The sequence below is a fragment of the Papaver somniferum genome, chromosome 7 (assembly GCF_003573695.1).
Source record: "Papaver somniferum cultivar HN1 chromosome 7, ASM357369v1, whole genome shotgun sequence".
Classification (NCBI taxonomy): Eukaryota; Viridiplantae; Streptophyta; class Magnoliopsida; order Ranunculales; family Papaveraceae; genus Papaver; species Papaver somniferum.
Window position 1 is genome coordinate 63,734,059 of NC_039364.1, and position 14,321 is coordinate 63,748,379.

At 36.9% G+C, this 14,321-nt stretch overlaps 3 protein-coding genes across 6 annotated transcripts; 1 reads left to right on the forward strand and 2 right to left on the reverse strand.

Annotated features, from left to right (window-relative positions):
• Positions 1 to 499: 499 nt before the first annotated feature.
• LOC113294695 lies at positions 500 to 2,038 on the reverse strand. Its single transcript, XM_026543074.1, has 2 exons — positions 1,301 to 2,038; positions 500 to 1,207 (listed from the first exon to the last, which is right to left on the reverse strand). The coding sequence occupies exons 1-2, from the start codon at positions 2,036 to 2,038 to the stop codon at positions 500 to 502; spliced, it is 1,446 nt and encodes a 481-aa protein (XP_026398859.1).
• A 4,113-nt stretch (positions 2,039 to 6,151) lies between these two features.
• On the forward strand, positions 6,152 to 9,812 carry LOC113297467 (probable proline transporter 2). Of its 2 annotated transcripts, XM_026545948.1 has the most exons (7): positions 6,152 to 6,479; positions 6,606 to 6,830; positions 6,923 to 7,020; positions 7,227 to 7,416; positions 7,730 to 7,854; positions 8,702 to 8,917; positions 9,375 to 9,812. In XM_026545948.1, the coding sequence occupies exons 2-7, from the start codon at positions 6,683 to 6,685 to the stop codon at positions 9,753 to 9,755; spliced, it is 1,158 nt and encodes a 385-aa protein (XP_026401733.1). In that variant the 5' UTR covers positions 6,152 to 6,479; positions 6,606 to 6,682; the 3' UTR covers positions 9,756 to 9,812. The 2 variants fall into 2 exon arrangements, with proteins under 2 accessions (XP_026401733.1, XP_026401734.1); XM_026545949.1 differs by lacking the exon at positions 6,152 to 6,479 and having other exon boundaries at positions 6,671 to 6,801.
• Positions 9,813 to 10,244: 432 nt separating this feature from the next.
• LOC113297469 (mitochondrial uncoupling protein 1-like) lies at positions 10,245 to 13,383 on the reverse strand. 3 transcript variants are annotated; one of them, XM_026545951.1, is made up of 10 exons: positions 13,189 to 13,383; positions 12,916 to 13,049; positions 12,350 to 12,565; positions 12,176 to 12,254; positions 11,807 to 11,940; positions 11,629 to 11,727; positions 11,414 to 11,518; positions 10,913 to 10,987; positions 10,703 to 10,789; positions 10,245 to 10,573 (listed from the first exon to the last, which is right to left on the reverse strand). In XM_026545951.1, exons 2-10 carry the CDS (start codon positions 12,997 to 12,999, stop codon positions 10,544 to 10,546), a joined length of 909 nt encoding a protein of 302 aa, XP_026401736.1. In that variant the 5' UTR covers positions 13,000 to 13,049; positions 13,189 to 13,383; the 3' UTR covers positions 10,245 to 10,543. The 3 variants fall into 3 exon arrangements, with proteins under 3 accessions (XP_026401736.1, XP_026401737.1, XP_026401735.1); XM_026545952.1 differs by having other exon boundaries at positions 13,194 to 13,377; XM_026545950.1 differs by lacking the exon at positions 13,189 to 13,383 and having other exon boundaries at positions 12,916 to 13,182.
• Between the last annotated feature and the right edge of the window lie 938 nt (positions 13,384 to 14,321).

The following is a 14,321-nucleotide window of genomic DNA, read 5'->3' on the forward strand; positions in this document are numbered from 1 at the left end:
ACTGATAATTAAATTGAGGTTCTACTCGACAAAGCTCTGCAGTAGTATTTTTTACCATATGCCGAGGCATGCGAAATCGATCTTGAAAATTTTGATAAGAGTACACACAATTGGGAAGAAAATAAACGTGCATCAGCTTCTGGTGGTAAAATTCCCTCCCTCGATACATATCTCTTCTTGAGAATACTTCTTTTGGCTCTGAAACTCTAGTTATTTTGTCCGAATGTACAAGCATTAGAGTGTCGATTAGTTTATTATCTTCACCTCTCTCATCGTCAAGTTCTTGCAACCTCCTTTGATGCATTTCTTTCTGTAATCTAAACCGATTCAAAATAACATTCCTATATTCATTGGATCTCGCCACTGATGATTATGAAATTTAAAATTGGGGATACAAATAAAGAAATTGGTAAAATATATGTAGAAGTAGGTATGAGTAATTTGAAGAAGTATATGGGTGTATTTTTTTATTTTTTTTTTGAAACGAAAAAGAAGATTGTTATTGCATTTGATCATCTGTTACATGAGTGGAATCTAAAAGCAATTGGGATCTGATCACAACAGGTGTAGATTCAGTCCATGACATAGATAATTCTTCCTTCCTAGATAGTTTAGAAAGGATATCTACAACTTTATTTCTTTCTTTGGGAATGTAGTAACACTTCCAAGAGCTATAACTAGAAAAAAATGACTTAATGTTTTTGATGTAATTAAGCAATATCCAATCAACATAGTTATTGTCTTTATTGACAGCTTCCACCACCACCTTGGCATCAAGATCGAACTGCACATTCTCCAACTGTAAATCTTTAACCCATTTCACAGCTTCCCATAATCTAATGCATTCAGCTTTCTCTGCGCTTCTGATGTTCTTTAAGTGGATGCACCGCGCTCCTTGTTGTTCACCTGCATAGTTACGGATTATTAGTCCAATGCCTCCATATTTATTATGATCTAGAAAAGAGCCATCACAGTTTATAGTAACATAATTAAGCGGAGGAGGAATCCAATACAAGTTTCTACGATTGACACCCTGCATCGTCTTAGGCATATAAGACTTTCTGGAAGCGTGCTCTTCAATAAGTAACCTGCATTTTTGAATAGTTCTCTCAGGGTTCGGATTGGACTGTTGGAAAACTTTTTCACATCTGACAGTCCATATGCACCAAGATATAATGCTTCTCTTTACCACTTCCTGTTCAGAAATCTGCATATTATGAAAACTATAAAACTAACTGCCAATCCAATCCGTGAGTTCAGATTGGTTATTACAAGTCCATCCTGCGATTGCAAACCATACAAGTCTAAAGAAAGAACATTCCATAATAAGATGAGTTGCAGATTCTGAGTGTTGGTCACATAGAGCACGTAAATCATTGTCACCAACAACTGCTTGTCCCAGAGCCATTCTTGTAGGAAGAAGACCAGATATTGCTTTCCATATGAATTGAAGTATTCTTGGTAAGATTGGAACTTTCCACAGCTTAGTGTAAATTTTCTGAAGACGAGGGCCAACTGATTGGGGAATATGAATCTCTTCATACATCTTTCTGTAGCAGGATTTAACATAAAAACATTCGTTCTTCTCAAGCAACCAGACAAGCTTATCATCACAGTTCTGGTGAATAAAAATATGAAGAATGAGTTCAACTATAGGCGGATCAAACAACTCCTTAAGAAGATTTATGTTCCAGGTTGCATTATCATCATTAATCAGCTGCTTAACGAAAGTATAGTTGTGATTAATGAGACAAACTATCTTGGGCTGTGGAGGACCTCGTATCTCTGAAATCCACATATGTTTCCAAATATAGATACTTTCACCGTTACCAGTATACGAACAACTGAATTTTTGCACGAACTGGAGTTCAGAATTAATACTGTTCCATGACCAAGTGGAGTTATATTTTTTCTCTGGATCGAAAATCTCACCATCAGGAAAATACTTTGCTTGTAAATATATAAACATAATAGATGTCTTGTCAGAACAGAGCTTCCAGGCTAATTTAACAAGTAATGCCCTGTTTATAATATGCATATCTCGAAAACCCAGACCTCCTTCAGCCTTTGGATGATTGTCTCTTCTCCAAGTAACAATATGTCTTCCTTTATTAGTTTTTTTATTTCTCCAGAAAGATTGTTAGGAAGAATCTAACTTCTTTATTTTAACATCTGGAAATTTGAAACAAGTCATATGGTGGATAGGAATAACGTTTGAGACTTTCCTAATCATCACATACCTAGTCGCTTCTGACATGTTGCTGGCACTCCACTTTGAGAACTTGTAATCCATCTTGTTAACAAGGGTAGAAAAAGGAATCCTTTTATTTCTCCCCACAAAAAAAAGGGAGACCCAAATACTTTTTATTCTTTAATATTTAGTTGTCATACTTGTAGAAATCCACTTAGGTCTTGACAATTTGCTGGTTCCATATTAGAAGTGAAAAATACTGCATATTTGTTAAAATTAATAAGTTGCCCAGAGCAAAAGCTGAACTGCTCAATAACTTGAAGTAGCTTACTTGTTTGAACCTGATTAGCTTTGCAAAATAAGATACAGTCATCTGCGAAGAGTGGATGGTTGATTTTTGGTGCCTATCTCGAAATCTTCATGTCAGTAAGAGAACCATTACTTTCACAATGTGCAAGATGTCTTGAAAACGACTCCATGGCCAGTATGAAAAAATAAGGTGAGACAAGTCACCTTGACGAATCCCCCGAGTAGGATAAAAAGCTACAGTTGGTGAACCATTCAACATGATTTCGATCTGAGTAGTACTTATGCACTGGTGAATCAGCTGGCTCCAAAACCAATTTTTTTGAGAACATCTATTAGAAAGCTCCATTCTAACCTATCGAAGGCCTTAGACATGTCCATTTTCAGGGCTAGATGACCCTTTTTCCCTTCTTTCTTTTTCATAACTTGGACTATCTCTTGAGCAATACAGATATTTTTTGAGATTAATCTCCCAGGAACGTAGGCAGACTGCATGGGAGAAATAATGTTGGGCAAGTGCTTCTCCATCCTCAAAGATATAACTTTAGAAATAATTTTGTAGACTGTAGGCCTAAAGTCTTCTGGCTTATGAGGAGTCTGGGACTTAGAAATCAAAGAAATCCTAGTATTGTTTAGTTGCTTGAGAAGAAAATCAGAGTGGAAGGAGGACTTAACCATGTTACAGACGTCTTCTTTAACTAGTTTCCATTGAGATTGGTAAAAACCCGGTGGAAAACCATCGGGTCCTGGAGAGGTCCATGGTTTTGAGAACATTGTGGATTTCTTCATCAGTTGGGATTGCTTCAAGTTGTTGATTATCTTCGTCTGTAATACAAGTTGGGATATACTATATGAAGTGCTGACTATTTGCTGGTGAAGCTGAACTCATAATTTCCTGGAAGTGATTCTGAAGAAGATTGGCAATGAAATCTTTGTCGTTACACCAAGACCCATCTGGCGAAATAAAAGAGTCAATTATGTTTCGTGCTCTTCTTCTGTTAGCTCGAATATGAAAGTATTTGGAGTTTTTGTCCATATCATTAAAGAAGTGGTCTCGAGCCTTCTGTCTGTATGAACTGGATAGAACATCATTTAGAGCACTTATTTCCTTTTCAAGAATAATGACATCATCAGTGTTATTACCATTAATATCCGTAGATTGAAGATGAGTCATGTCTTCCTGTAACTGGAGTATTCTGTTCTGAACATTACCAAGGGTAGATTTACTCCACTTTGATAGAATATTTCTTGTATGAGACAGCTTGTTAACAAGAATAAAGCCATTAGAGCCAGTAAATTCTACAGACCAAGCATGCTTGATTTCTTCACTACAATTTTCATGCAGTAACCGGTGTTCAAAAAACTTCCAGGTTCTTCCAGCTATCCTATTATCTTTATATAGATTTAACAAGATAGATTTACTCCACTTTGATAGAATATTTCATGTATGAAACAACTTGTTAACAAGAATAAAGCCATTAGAGCCAGTAAATTCTACAGACCAAGCATGCTTGATTTCTTCACTACAATTTTCATGCAGTAACCAGTGTTCAAAAAACTTCCAGGTTCTTCCAACTATCCTATTAACTTTATATAGATTTAACAAGATAGGTGAGTGATCTGAGCCATTTTGAGGTAAATGTGACAGAATAAAATCAGGAAAAGCTAAACATCATTCATTATTGACCATGGCTCTATCTAATCTAGATTTGGTTTTTCATGTACCATGTTTATTACTAGTCCAGGTGAAAGGATTACCACTAAAGCCTAAGTTTGATAAGCCAGAGTCTCTAATTAAAGTGAGAACTTCAGAAGAAGTATGTTGGCTGGAGGTATTTCTTTCTTTAGAAGAAGTAGTAATATTTAAGTCACCAGGAGAAGTAATATTTCTGTATATGGGTGTATATATATAAGAAAAGAGGGAGGAAATAGTCGTTATAAAGTAGTTGTTAAGCGGGATAGTGTGTCAAACGAGCGATATAAAGAAAACCGAGCGATGATAACCATGACACCGACGATATTCACATTATCGTTTGCGCTTTAATGAGTAACTGTTGCTAGAAACTCCGTCGCTCAGGGGTTTTTCCATAGTGGCACAACTCATTTTCCATGACACCTGGTATATTAAATAAGTTTTTTTTAACCTTGTGAGTAAAAAGGAATAGGCCTTGCTACCCGTTTTTCACGGTTTATTCCGGTTAATACCAAAACCGTACCATCCCACGTCAGGCTCTAGTAAAGATAAATATAAGGTGTTGTTTGGTGTAAAGTGCACCTAAAAGGATGGCCCTTATTAAAACGGAAGTCTCTGTCGAGTGAAATTTGTGAGAACAATAGAAAAATGAGCGAATGGGGAATGAGACCGTCGCGTACTATTTTTTTCTGAAAGAGTCGCGTACTATTTTTTGTTTGTTTATTTGTTATTTTTTTAAACAACCTTGGTATAGGGGCGGCATTCTAATAAGACAAAAAGGTTCATTACATGATCATTCAAGATGTCCCTTATAAAAAAAATTGGAAATGACAAATCAACCCTCATAATTGATAACCTAGTTTAGTGATGATAATCAAGTTTAACGTTAATGATTAAATTCACTTATATTAACTCAAAATCAAAACAAAATCAGATTTTAGAGTTTAAAAAAAAAGTTTGGAGATGGTAGCGAAGTTTTAACCCAAAGTGAAGGTCAATCTCAATCAATTGAAGAAATTAACCAACAAAGTGAAAACCCAATGCCTGAAAATGACAAGGTATACTTCTAAATTAGTCCCAACTAGCTTTTTGTTGCTCAAATACGTAAAAAAATACAATTTCTTACATTTTCAGAGCTAATTACGGTTGTCATTTCGTTCGTAACCAACCGTAATTCATAGTTACGGTTCATAAAAGATGAATTACCAACCGTAAGTTAAATTTGGGGAACACCCAATTGTAAAACCAGTTACGGTTGGTAACTAAATGCTCGATACCAACTGTAACTCAGTTACGCTTGGTAACCAAATGCTCGATACCAACCGTAACTGAGTTACGTTTGGTAAATAAAAATGGTTACCAACCGTAACTGAAGAAAATTTTTAGATATAAGAACATATGGTTGGTGATTGAACTATTACCAACCGTAATAACATCAAATTCTCCAATTACGGTTCGTAATAGAGTTAAAATCAACCGTAGCTCACATAAACCCAGAAATTTCAATTTCAATTTTCACCTAAAACCCTAATTTCTGATAGAAATTAAACTTAAATCGAAAAAAATAAATAAACCCTAACTGGGTTTTTCATAATATACCTCATGTAAGTCATTACACTTGATTAATTTTCGAATCGCTGATTAATCGAAGACGATGAAATTTCCAGTTTTAATGGAGGTTACGGTTGATGGAGAAGAGAAGATGAAGAAGAAGATGAAAAAAGAACTGATTTGATTTTTTCTGATTCATTAGGTTTAAAAAAAATTGACTTGATTTTGGTTGATTTAAGATGAAAAGAGTAATCTAATCAATTTACATCCCCTTTAAGATATCTCCTAACCAAATAAAGGGACATTACTATCGCATCGCCGCCCCTCTACTAAATCATGCCGCCCGTGTACCAAGGTTGTTTTCATTTTTCTTTTCTATGTGACGAAACAGAGTTGTTAATAATAATCAATCAAATCACTCTCCATCTCCAATCAAAATTTCTCTCTCCCTAGACCATCACGAAGAAGAGTTAGTGAAAAGGGTGTCTGTGAGGAGATAAATTTAAGAAAGGAAACTGATAATTGGTTGCCCTTCTTCTCTGTAGATAATTAAATCGAGGAAGAAGAAGAAGAAGAAAATCAAGGAGGTAGTCATTAACAAATTCATCTCAAGCAAGAAAGAAATGAATCCTGGCTGTGACTCGCACTACCCACGATGATGACACAGCAGCAGCAGCAACAACGTCTCTCCTGTGGGAAGAGGAAAAAGAAGAAGGAGCTCCAGACACAGCTCATCAGGTCAGCAACGGTCACTTCTTTCTTCTATCCAATTCGTTCATTTCCCCAATTTACATTTACTTTTTTTCACTTCTGCAGTAAATAAATAATAAAATAATATTTGGATTGAATATGTGCATGTATCAGATTCATGGTTTCAAGTAGGATTTGTCCTTACTACTGGTATCAACAGTGCATATGCACTTGGATACTCTGGCACCGTCATGGTTCCACTTGGTTGGTTTGCTGGCTCTATTGGTTTCATTTTAGCTGCTGCAATATCCCTTTATGCCAATGCACTCATCGCCAAACTCCACGAGTTCTGGGGAAGGAGGCATATTAGGTACAGGGATCTCGCTGCACACATTTACGGTATTATATCATTCTATCGTCCTACTTATATCTATTGAATGCTTGATTTTGATTTATGCCCATGCCTTCTTACATTTATTTACATATTTCAGGCAGTAGGAAAGTTTATTCTCTTACATGGGCACTCCAGTATATAAACCTATTCATGATTAACACTGGTTATATCATTTTGGCTGGACAGTCTCTAAAGGTACCTTCTAATAAGCCAAATAGCAAAACCAGGATCCAACTCAACTTCTATTTTTGGTTTGTATTGATAATTGAACATTTCAAAATTTCTCTCTAGCTTATTAACCATTCATAATTCATTCCATTGAGACTTAATCGCTGTAGCAGCAGTGTTGTGTTACCAAGGTTTTACTTAAATTTGCCTTGGATATTTCCTTTCTTCTGCAGGCAATATATGTCCTCTTCAGGGACGACCACATTCTGAAGCTTCCTCACTTCATTGCGATGGCTGGATTAGTCTGTGCCATCTTTGCTTTTGGGATACCTTACTTGTCAGCACTGAGGATTTGGCTGGGATTTTCTACTTTCTTTAGCTTAATATACATCATTGCAGCTTTTGTTCTTTCACTTCGAGATGGTACAAATCACTTCTGCTAACTGCAATTATGTTATAAACTGTTTACGAAGTCACTTTTTTCCAGGGCTCTCTCTAATCTATGAAAGTCATTTGGTAGCTCAAGTATTGTTATGATTATTATTAGCTTCCAACTTTCCTTGCTGGTTTTGTCTTTTGGTACAATTAAACAATTTTGTACCCCATATGTAAACAGTTTAGTTCACCCTTGGTTTGCACAGGACTCAACCAGACTTGCTTCATTCTTACGTTACTATTGTCAGCTCCTGAAAAGTCTAAAGTAGTAATATGTAATTGTGCATTATTTTCACAATAGGGATGAATGCTCCAGCTAGAGATTACAGCATTCCCGGATCGAAAGCAAGCAAAATCTTCAGCTCTGTTGGGGCAGCTGCAAATCTTCTATTTGCATTTAATACTGGAATGCTCCCAGAGATACAGGTAAGCTAAACTTATCCACGATTATCCCAAGAAAAACATGTGTTTAAAAGGCATAGCATGAAATGAAGATGATGCATGGGTTGTTCAGTTAGTTTACCTCAGTAGTTTGTATCAAAAGGGTCAATCACCAGTTTCTGCTAGAATGATCACTTCATCATATTTTCAGAAGTACAATTCAAACCTTTAATTTCGAGGATGCATAAAGTAATGAGTAACTTTCAACGACTGTACTTCTAAGCATTTCAAACTTCGAGTTTTAAAACATCTTCTCAATGTCTTTTTCAATGTTTGTATGTGCATCTATATATTTTGCAAGAATTATACAGATAGCATCTTGGTTATGTTCCGAAGCAACATGCTTTCTTGGTGTTCTGGCTTATTCAGAACCTGGCTAGCTTAACTAACCTGGGTGCGTTATTCAGTTATACGTTAAGCAGTTTGAAACTTTGAGAGTTTATACTGGATATGGATTGTCAACCTTATAATAATCTCTTACACGCTCCTATATGTAAAATGTGGACTTAGCGCCAGCGGTTTAACTAGCCCTCAGCCTCATTCGGACTTCTAAATATTTGAGTCAATTATCTAGGTTTGGAAAGGCTTAATCACATGAACACTTGGAAATATTACCCCAGCTGAGCAAATCTTCTCATCTGCTTCCATTATCTTAAAGCATTTTAGAGCTCAGCTGTCTTTGAACCTTGGGATATAAAAGCAGTAGTAACATCACATCTGCCAGAGATGGGTTTGTATTTGTATTTGAAATTAACATGGTTGTTTTTGGTAAAAATATCAAGAAACGTAAATGTTAAATTCTGAGTTTAGTTTGTTACATCAATCATGACAGGCAACTGTGGAGCAACCTGTTGTTGACAACATGCTGAAAGCACTCTACTTCCAATTTACTGCTGGAGTTTTGCCGATGTATGCTGTTACTTTTATGGGGTATTGGGCCTACGGATCTACAACATCATCATATCTCCTCAACAATGTAACTGGTCCAATTTGGGTGAAGATAATGGCGAATGTTGCTGCCTTTCTGCAGACAGTCATCGCTTTGCATGTAATTTTCCAACCTTGTGTGTGTTATGTTTCTTTTTTTGAAGAATGTTCTCAAGGATGTCTGTGTGTTTGCAATTAGTAGTCTCCTCATCAACAATCAAATTTGATGCTTGCGTGATACGTAGATATATACGTGGTATGAGTGACTATCATGCCAAAGTCTCACTTTTGGAATTTTGAAATGGGTATAGAGATCTTGAGGCTTAGGAGAGAACTCCTTCTTTGAAATATCATGCACAGATCCTGTGGGTTGAGCGCCTTTTTCAAGAAATTGAGAATAGCGGTAATGTTTGATTAAGTTCGACTCTTTATTGGATCATGAAAACCCCACTTGCTCTTCTTTTGTTTGTTTGTTTTTTCAGTTTTTCTTTTGGGTCTGCCACTAGCTGCTCTTTTGCAACTTACGCACCTGTCTAACCTTTAGCTCTTTCTTTCATTATTTGTTTTGCACTTTGTAGATATTTGCTAGTCCAATGTATGAGTACTTGGATACGCGGTATGGAAGATCAAAAGGAAGCGCATTCTCATTTCAGAACTTGTCATTCAGAGTTCTTGTGAGAGGTGGTTACCTATCTGTAAATACCCTGGTTGCAGCTCTACTGCCATTTCTAGGAGACTTCATGAGTCTTACAGGAGCCTTCAGTACATTACCTCTCACGTTTATCCTTGCAACCCACATGTACCTAACGGCGAAGAAGAACAAGCTTACAGTGTCGCAGAAATCGTGGCACTGCCTTAATGTCTGTGTGTTCAGTGGCATGTCAGTTGCAGCTGCAATTGCAGCTTTGAGACTTATTGTGACTGATTCAAAAACATATCATTTCTCTGCTGATATCTGATTATTAATTGCAAAAATATACCTGGGTTTTCAAGGGAATCTAGCCTCGGATTCTTCATTTTGTTTGTTTATTTTCTTCTTGCTCTGCCTTCAACATGTTGTCATTAATTTATGCAAAATTTTGGGCCTTCCAAAGGGGGTATGCTTCCAGAAAAATCAATAACACCCTTTGTCCACACGCCGTGAAAATGTAACTTGGCTTTTTTGCTACCTGTAAATGTTGTATGTAGTTCAAGTATAATATTACAGAGATTTTTCCGAGAATGAAGACCAACTGATATTGTACTCCCTTGTAAATCAGAGCTGGGCATATAAACACTATAAGATTATCTAAAACATGGGTAGCAGAAGCACTGTTATTTGCCAGCTGAATCGAGGCAAGTGAAAAAGATGGTATTTTGCATTTGTACGATTGTGCCCTGTATGGATGAACCCAAATTATGGTTCTGAAGTACTGACTGTACCAAAAGATTTCAAAGAAACAATAATGTTGGGGGAAAAACCTCTTGCTTCTATTATTTAACTTGTCTATACCAGACCATGAAAAGAAAATTCTTAAGTTATAGAAAGAAGGAACACCAAAATGAGCCCTAAAAACAAATAAGAGTATCCAAAAAATTCAGATGTTCCCATTGTCAATGTGGAAAATGAGAAAATAACATTTATAGCGTGGGCAGGGCTATTATTCCTAATGAGACCAATTTTAAGGGTTTCTGAAGCAAACCCCATCAAATATTGACTAAGAGACTGCGACCCATGAAACCTACAAAGGGTCCATGTTTCGAATTTTCAAGCTTCTCTGGTGAAGAACTTCTTCGTCTGGTCATGCAGAAAAAGGGAAGTTGTCAGAAAATAAATAAAAAGTTAATGGCAACCATGTTGTATGGGAGGTTCATATTAAAAACTTAATACTACATAATACAACAAAGCAGAAGGTTTGAATTTTACTTGCTCCAAAGTCAAAAACATGATCACATTCCACGATCCCAGCCGACCAAAATTTGGCATGAACCCTTTGTAGAATGCAAGAGGGCCCTGCAAGATGCAAATCAGAATATCAAGAAGTTGTTCTCTTCTATAACTACGAGGTGAAGGAATGACAGAAACTACTTCGATTGTTCATTGCGAAGAAATTGAAAAGAAGGGATAGTAGATTACATCGTTTTTCAAAGTCTTGATAAAACAGTCAATGGTGCTTTTGTAGGTTGCGTCACCCATCATTCTTGATTTCACCTGCAAACACCAATATTATTCGTATCAAAATTTCTCCTACCATGTGAACATACTGCTTCTCGTGTTATCAAAGATACTAATGATGGTTAAAAAACAAGAGACTGGTGGAAGCCTTCGGTAGAGATGAGAAGTCATTGGGAGTTGAACCAAAACCTGCCTACAGCTTAATCTAAGCCAGGTTGTGGGTTCAATTGCCATTTACCTACCTTACTGATACAATAAAAGGAAAAGAAAGCCTAGAATCAGATTATCACTTTGCCAAACTTAGACTATTCTGACTTGGTGACTGGTGAATGTAGAATGAAATTGCACGCTAAAAAAATACTTGTACAGCTTATTGACGAATAAAGTACATTGTCAGCTAGGTTACCAGCATAATGTATCACCAATACTATTATTCAATCTCATTGTGGCATGTAAGCTTACCACATCAATTGGAGAACCAATACAGACTGCGAAAAATCCTGCCCCTAGACCAGCAAGGAGATGAGTAATAACATTATCTTTGAAACCTGGAAGCTTCAAAATTGTCTGGATTGGAATGAAGTAAGTCAGATACAGGAACACAAATGTCGATAATGCGATAGGCGCCATAAAAATGAATTGACCCCTCAAAATTGAGATTAAGTACTACGTGTTACCTGTTTAATTTGATCATAACTAGCCAGCTCAGCAGCATTTATAATAGCATTCCGAGCTATGTTAGGCCCAATGCCAGTCCAGAGAGCTTTAACTCCTTCCTAAATATTGGAACCAAATTTAGTAAAAGTGATACACAGATAAAAAGACCAACGAGATAAATTTAACTTGAAACATAACCTGCTTAACAATGGTGGAGTAAGCGTTCAATGCTCCAGAATAACGTCTTGGAACCCCAGGCGGCAACTTTCCTTCTGATTGAAGTCGGACTTTCACAAGATCAGTAGGATTGGCAACTGCAATTGCCAGAGCACCTGTTCCATGTCATAAAAGGTAGTCAGACATTGGTAACCAAAAGCAACGCAATGTGATGCTAGCGTGCCTACTGCCAAGCCAGACTAGTTCCAGACTGGAACACACAACTGTTTGGTTTTGAGATAAGTCTTATGGGAGTTGATTACCTATAAAATGAAACAGTAATAGACAATGTATCCTAAATCGGATTAACTACTCTACTAAATTAAAACGAAAGGTCACAATTACACTCACCAGTAGTTAGTGCAGCAAGAATCTTCTTAGATAACGGGACATCTCCAACAAAGTCACTTCCAACATATAAGCTCTTGACCTGCGTAACACACACCAGAGATGAGCAATCAACAACAGAGCAAAGTAAAGAAAGTGAAATACAGTGTTGTAATAACATAAAATCCTAGGACTCACAGGTTCGTATAATCCAATCCTTAAACCTCCATAGATGCACTGACGGTGTAATCCAGGGATAATTCCTTTCCAGAGTGAAGCCATGCCTTCTTCCCTTGCAATTGTAGCGACAGTACCCAACATTCCCCTGTATTTAGGTAGAGAAGCTCCATCTCCTACAGGTTTCTTTTGAAGCTGAAGCCTGACTTTAGCAGTGTCCAATGGGATAGTACAAATCTGCACGAAACCACCATAATGTAAATGAAAAGCAGTCGAGAAATATTATTCTGGGATGAACTCAAAAAAAAGGGACTATGCCGTAATTCATTTTCTTCCGCCAAAAGTTAAGAGTTAACTGAAGAACGACCACCATTGTTTCTTATTTGGGGGGTTTTGGGTCATTTATATTATCCCTAAATCTAAGAATTGGTAGTTAGTAAAGCTAAAAGCATAATCGATCCAAGGCAGAGAAAGGAGTTTAAGCAAGTCCTAATGTCACAACTGATAAGACTCCTCAAAACAAATTTAAAGAAGATGTGAAGATAAAGTAAAAATAATTACGATGTTTAATTTTGTTTTTGTTATACCTCAGCGAAACAAGCAGCCATAGCACTACTAGCGAACGTTCCTGCGAAGGAAATTTCGCCCTTGGATTTCAGATCGGCCACCATTATGAGCTTAGTGTGTGAGATATCAACACTCCCTCCTGAAATTTGTTTTACTGCTAGTAGTAGCAGCAGTAGTAGTAAGTTAGAAGGATAAATGGAAGAGGTTAGGGTTTTTATTTATAAACCGAGAAGAAAGAAGAAGAAGAAGAAGAAGAAGAAGAAGAAGAAATAAATATAAAGCCTGGCCTTTACCTGACCTGGCAGAGTTAAAATCCCCTTTGAAACCGGGAAATCGAATAGAAATGGAACGAATGATTCTCTTCTTTACTTTCTTTGGGAAAAGTGAAACTATTTCATTTCCCACTTGCCAAGGCCCCACAAACCCCAGCTGAGGCTGAGCTCATTAAACTCGCCAGCCACTACTCACTATCACAGAACAATGGTATCGCAAAAACGCACCACCAAAGTTTCTTATTCCTCTTCCCAATTGTTTGAGAATTGACAAGTTTACAGATGAAATGAGACTCATGTTTTTGGCCAATTGGTTTTGGGGGTTCTGTTATTCTGCCTCACCATCAATTATTATTCTCAGACAACTTTATTCTTAGTCATCAGTCACCACCCACCATAACTAGCAAGATGGATGAAGCATTTATTTATTTTTTTGGTACACTAATCACTTTGATTTGATGAATAACTTTTCTTCCTTGTACTCCATTTTATAAGTAAATCCGCATATAGTATGGTCTCTGGACTGATCGGAGAGTTTTGCCCTCGGATTGTAGACAAAAAATTACTTGTAAATATCAAAATTCAGTTAGTGAGAAAACCACTTGCAAATATCAAAACGATTTTTGCCCTGGGGTTGTAGAGAAAATTACTTGCAAATATCAAAGTCTGAGAAAAGTACCTTCAGCTTCAGGTGATTGAGCTACAGTGTTAAAGAAAACAATAATTCCAGATTGACAGCCGGAAATTCCTAGGCTATATCCAAGGGTAGAAGGTTAAACACTTGGCACTCATCCCGCTTGCCCAAAAAGCGTCCAGAGGATTTCTCTTGGGGTTTTTCCCGGTCGGTGTACCAACATTGTTCAAAAAAAACTTTAACAAAATACCAGAAGTAGGAACAGTATTGAAAAGGCAAATGGTAAAGTTATATTTCTGGTTATCTGTTATTTGTGACTTCTATTATACTTCCATGCATCCGATACATCTGTTGGTTGTTTTCCATTCTATACGAGATTATGATCATCCTAGAGAAAAGAGGGTATAGCATCCCCGCCTACTAACAAAAAGGCCCCTCCAAAAAAACACACAAGTTTATCAACAATACCAATTGAACAGAATATGCACCACAAGAAGTTGTTCTCTTGATCCCCCAGCGG

Coding starts and splice junctions, on each gene's coding strand:
- LOC113297469 (XM_026545951.1), bottom strand. CDS start 12,999: ATGGTGGCCGATCTGAAATCCAAGGGCGAAATTTCCTTCGCAGGAACG. Junction 10,790..10,912: donor TCAAGACTTTGAAAAACGAT/GTAATCTACTAT, acceptor TGCATCTTGCAG/GGCCCTCTTGCATTCTACAA. Junction 10,574..10,702: donor TGTTTTTGACTTTGGAGCAA/GTAAAATTCAAA, acceptor CTGCATGACCAG/ACGAAGAAGTTCTTCACCAG.
- LOC113294695 (XM_026543074.1), bottom strand. CDS start 2,038: ATGCATATTATAAACAGGGCATTACTTGTTAAATTAGCCTGGAAGCTC. Junction 1,208..1,300: donor AATGTTCTTTCTTTAGACTT/GTATGGTTTGCA, acceptor CATAATATGCAG/ATTTCTGAACAGGAAGTGGT.
- LOC113297467 (XM_026545948.1), top strand. CDS start 6,683: ATGGTTCCACTTGGTTGGTTTGCTGGCTCTATTGGTTTCATTTTAGCT. Junction 6,831..6,922: donor TCTCGCTGCACACATTTACG/GTATTATATCAT, acceptor TACATATTTCAG/GCAGTAGGAAAGTTTATTCT. Junction 7,855..8,701: donor GAATGCTCCCAGAGATACAG/GTAAGCTAAACT, acceptor CAATCATGACAG/GCAACTGTGGAGCAACCTGT.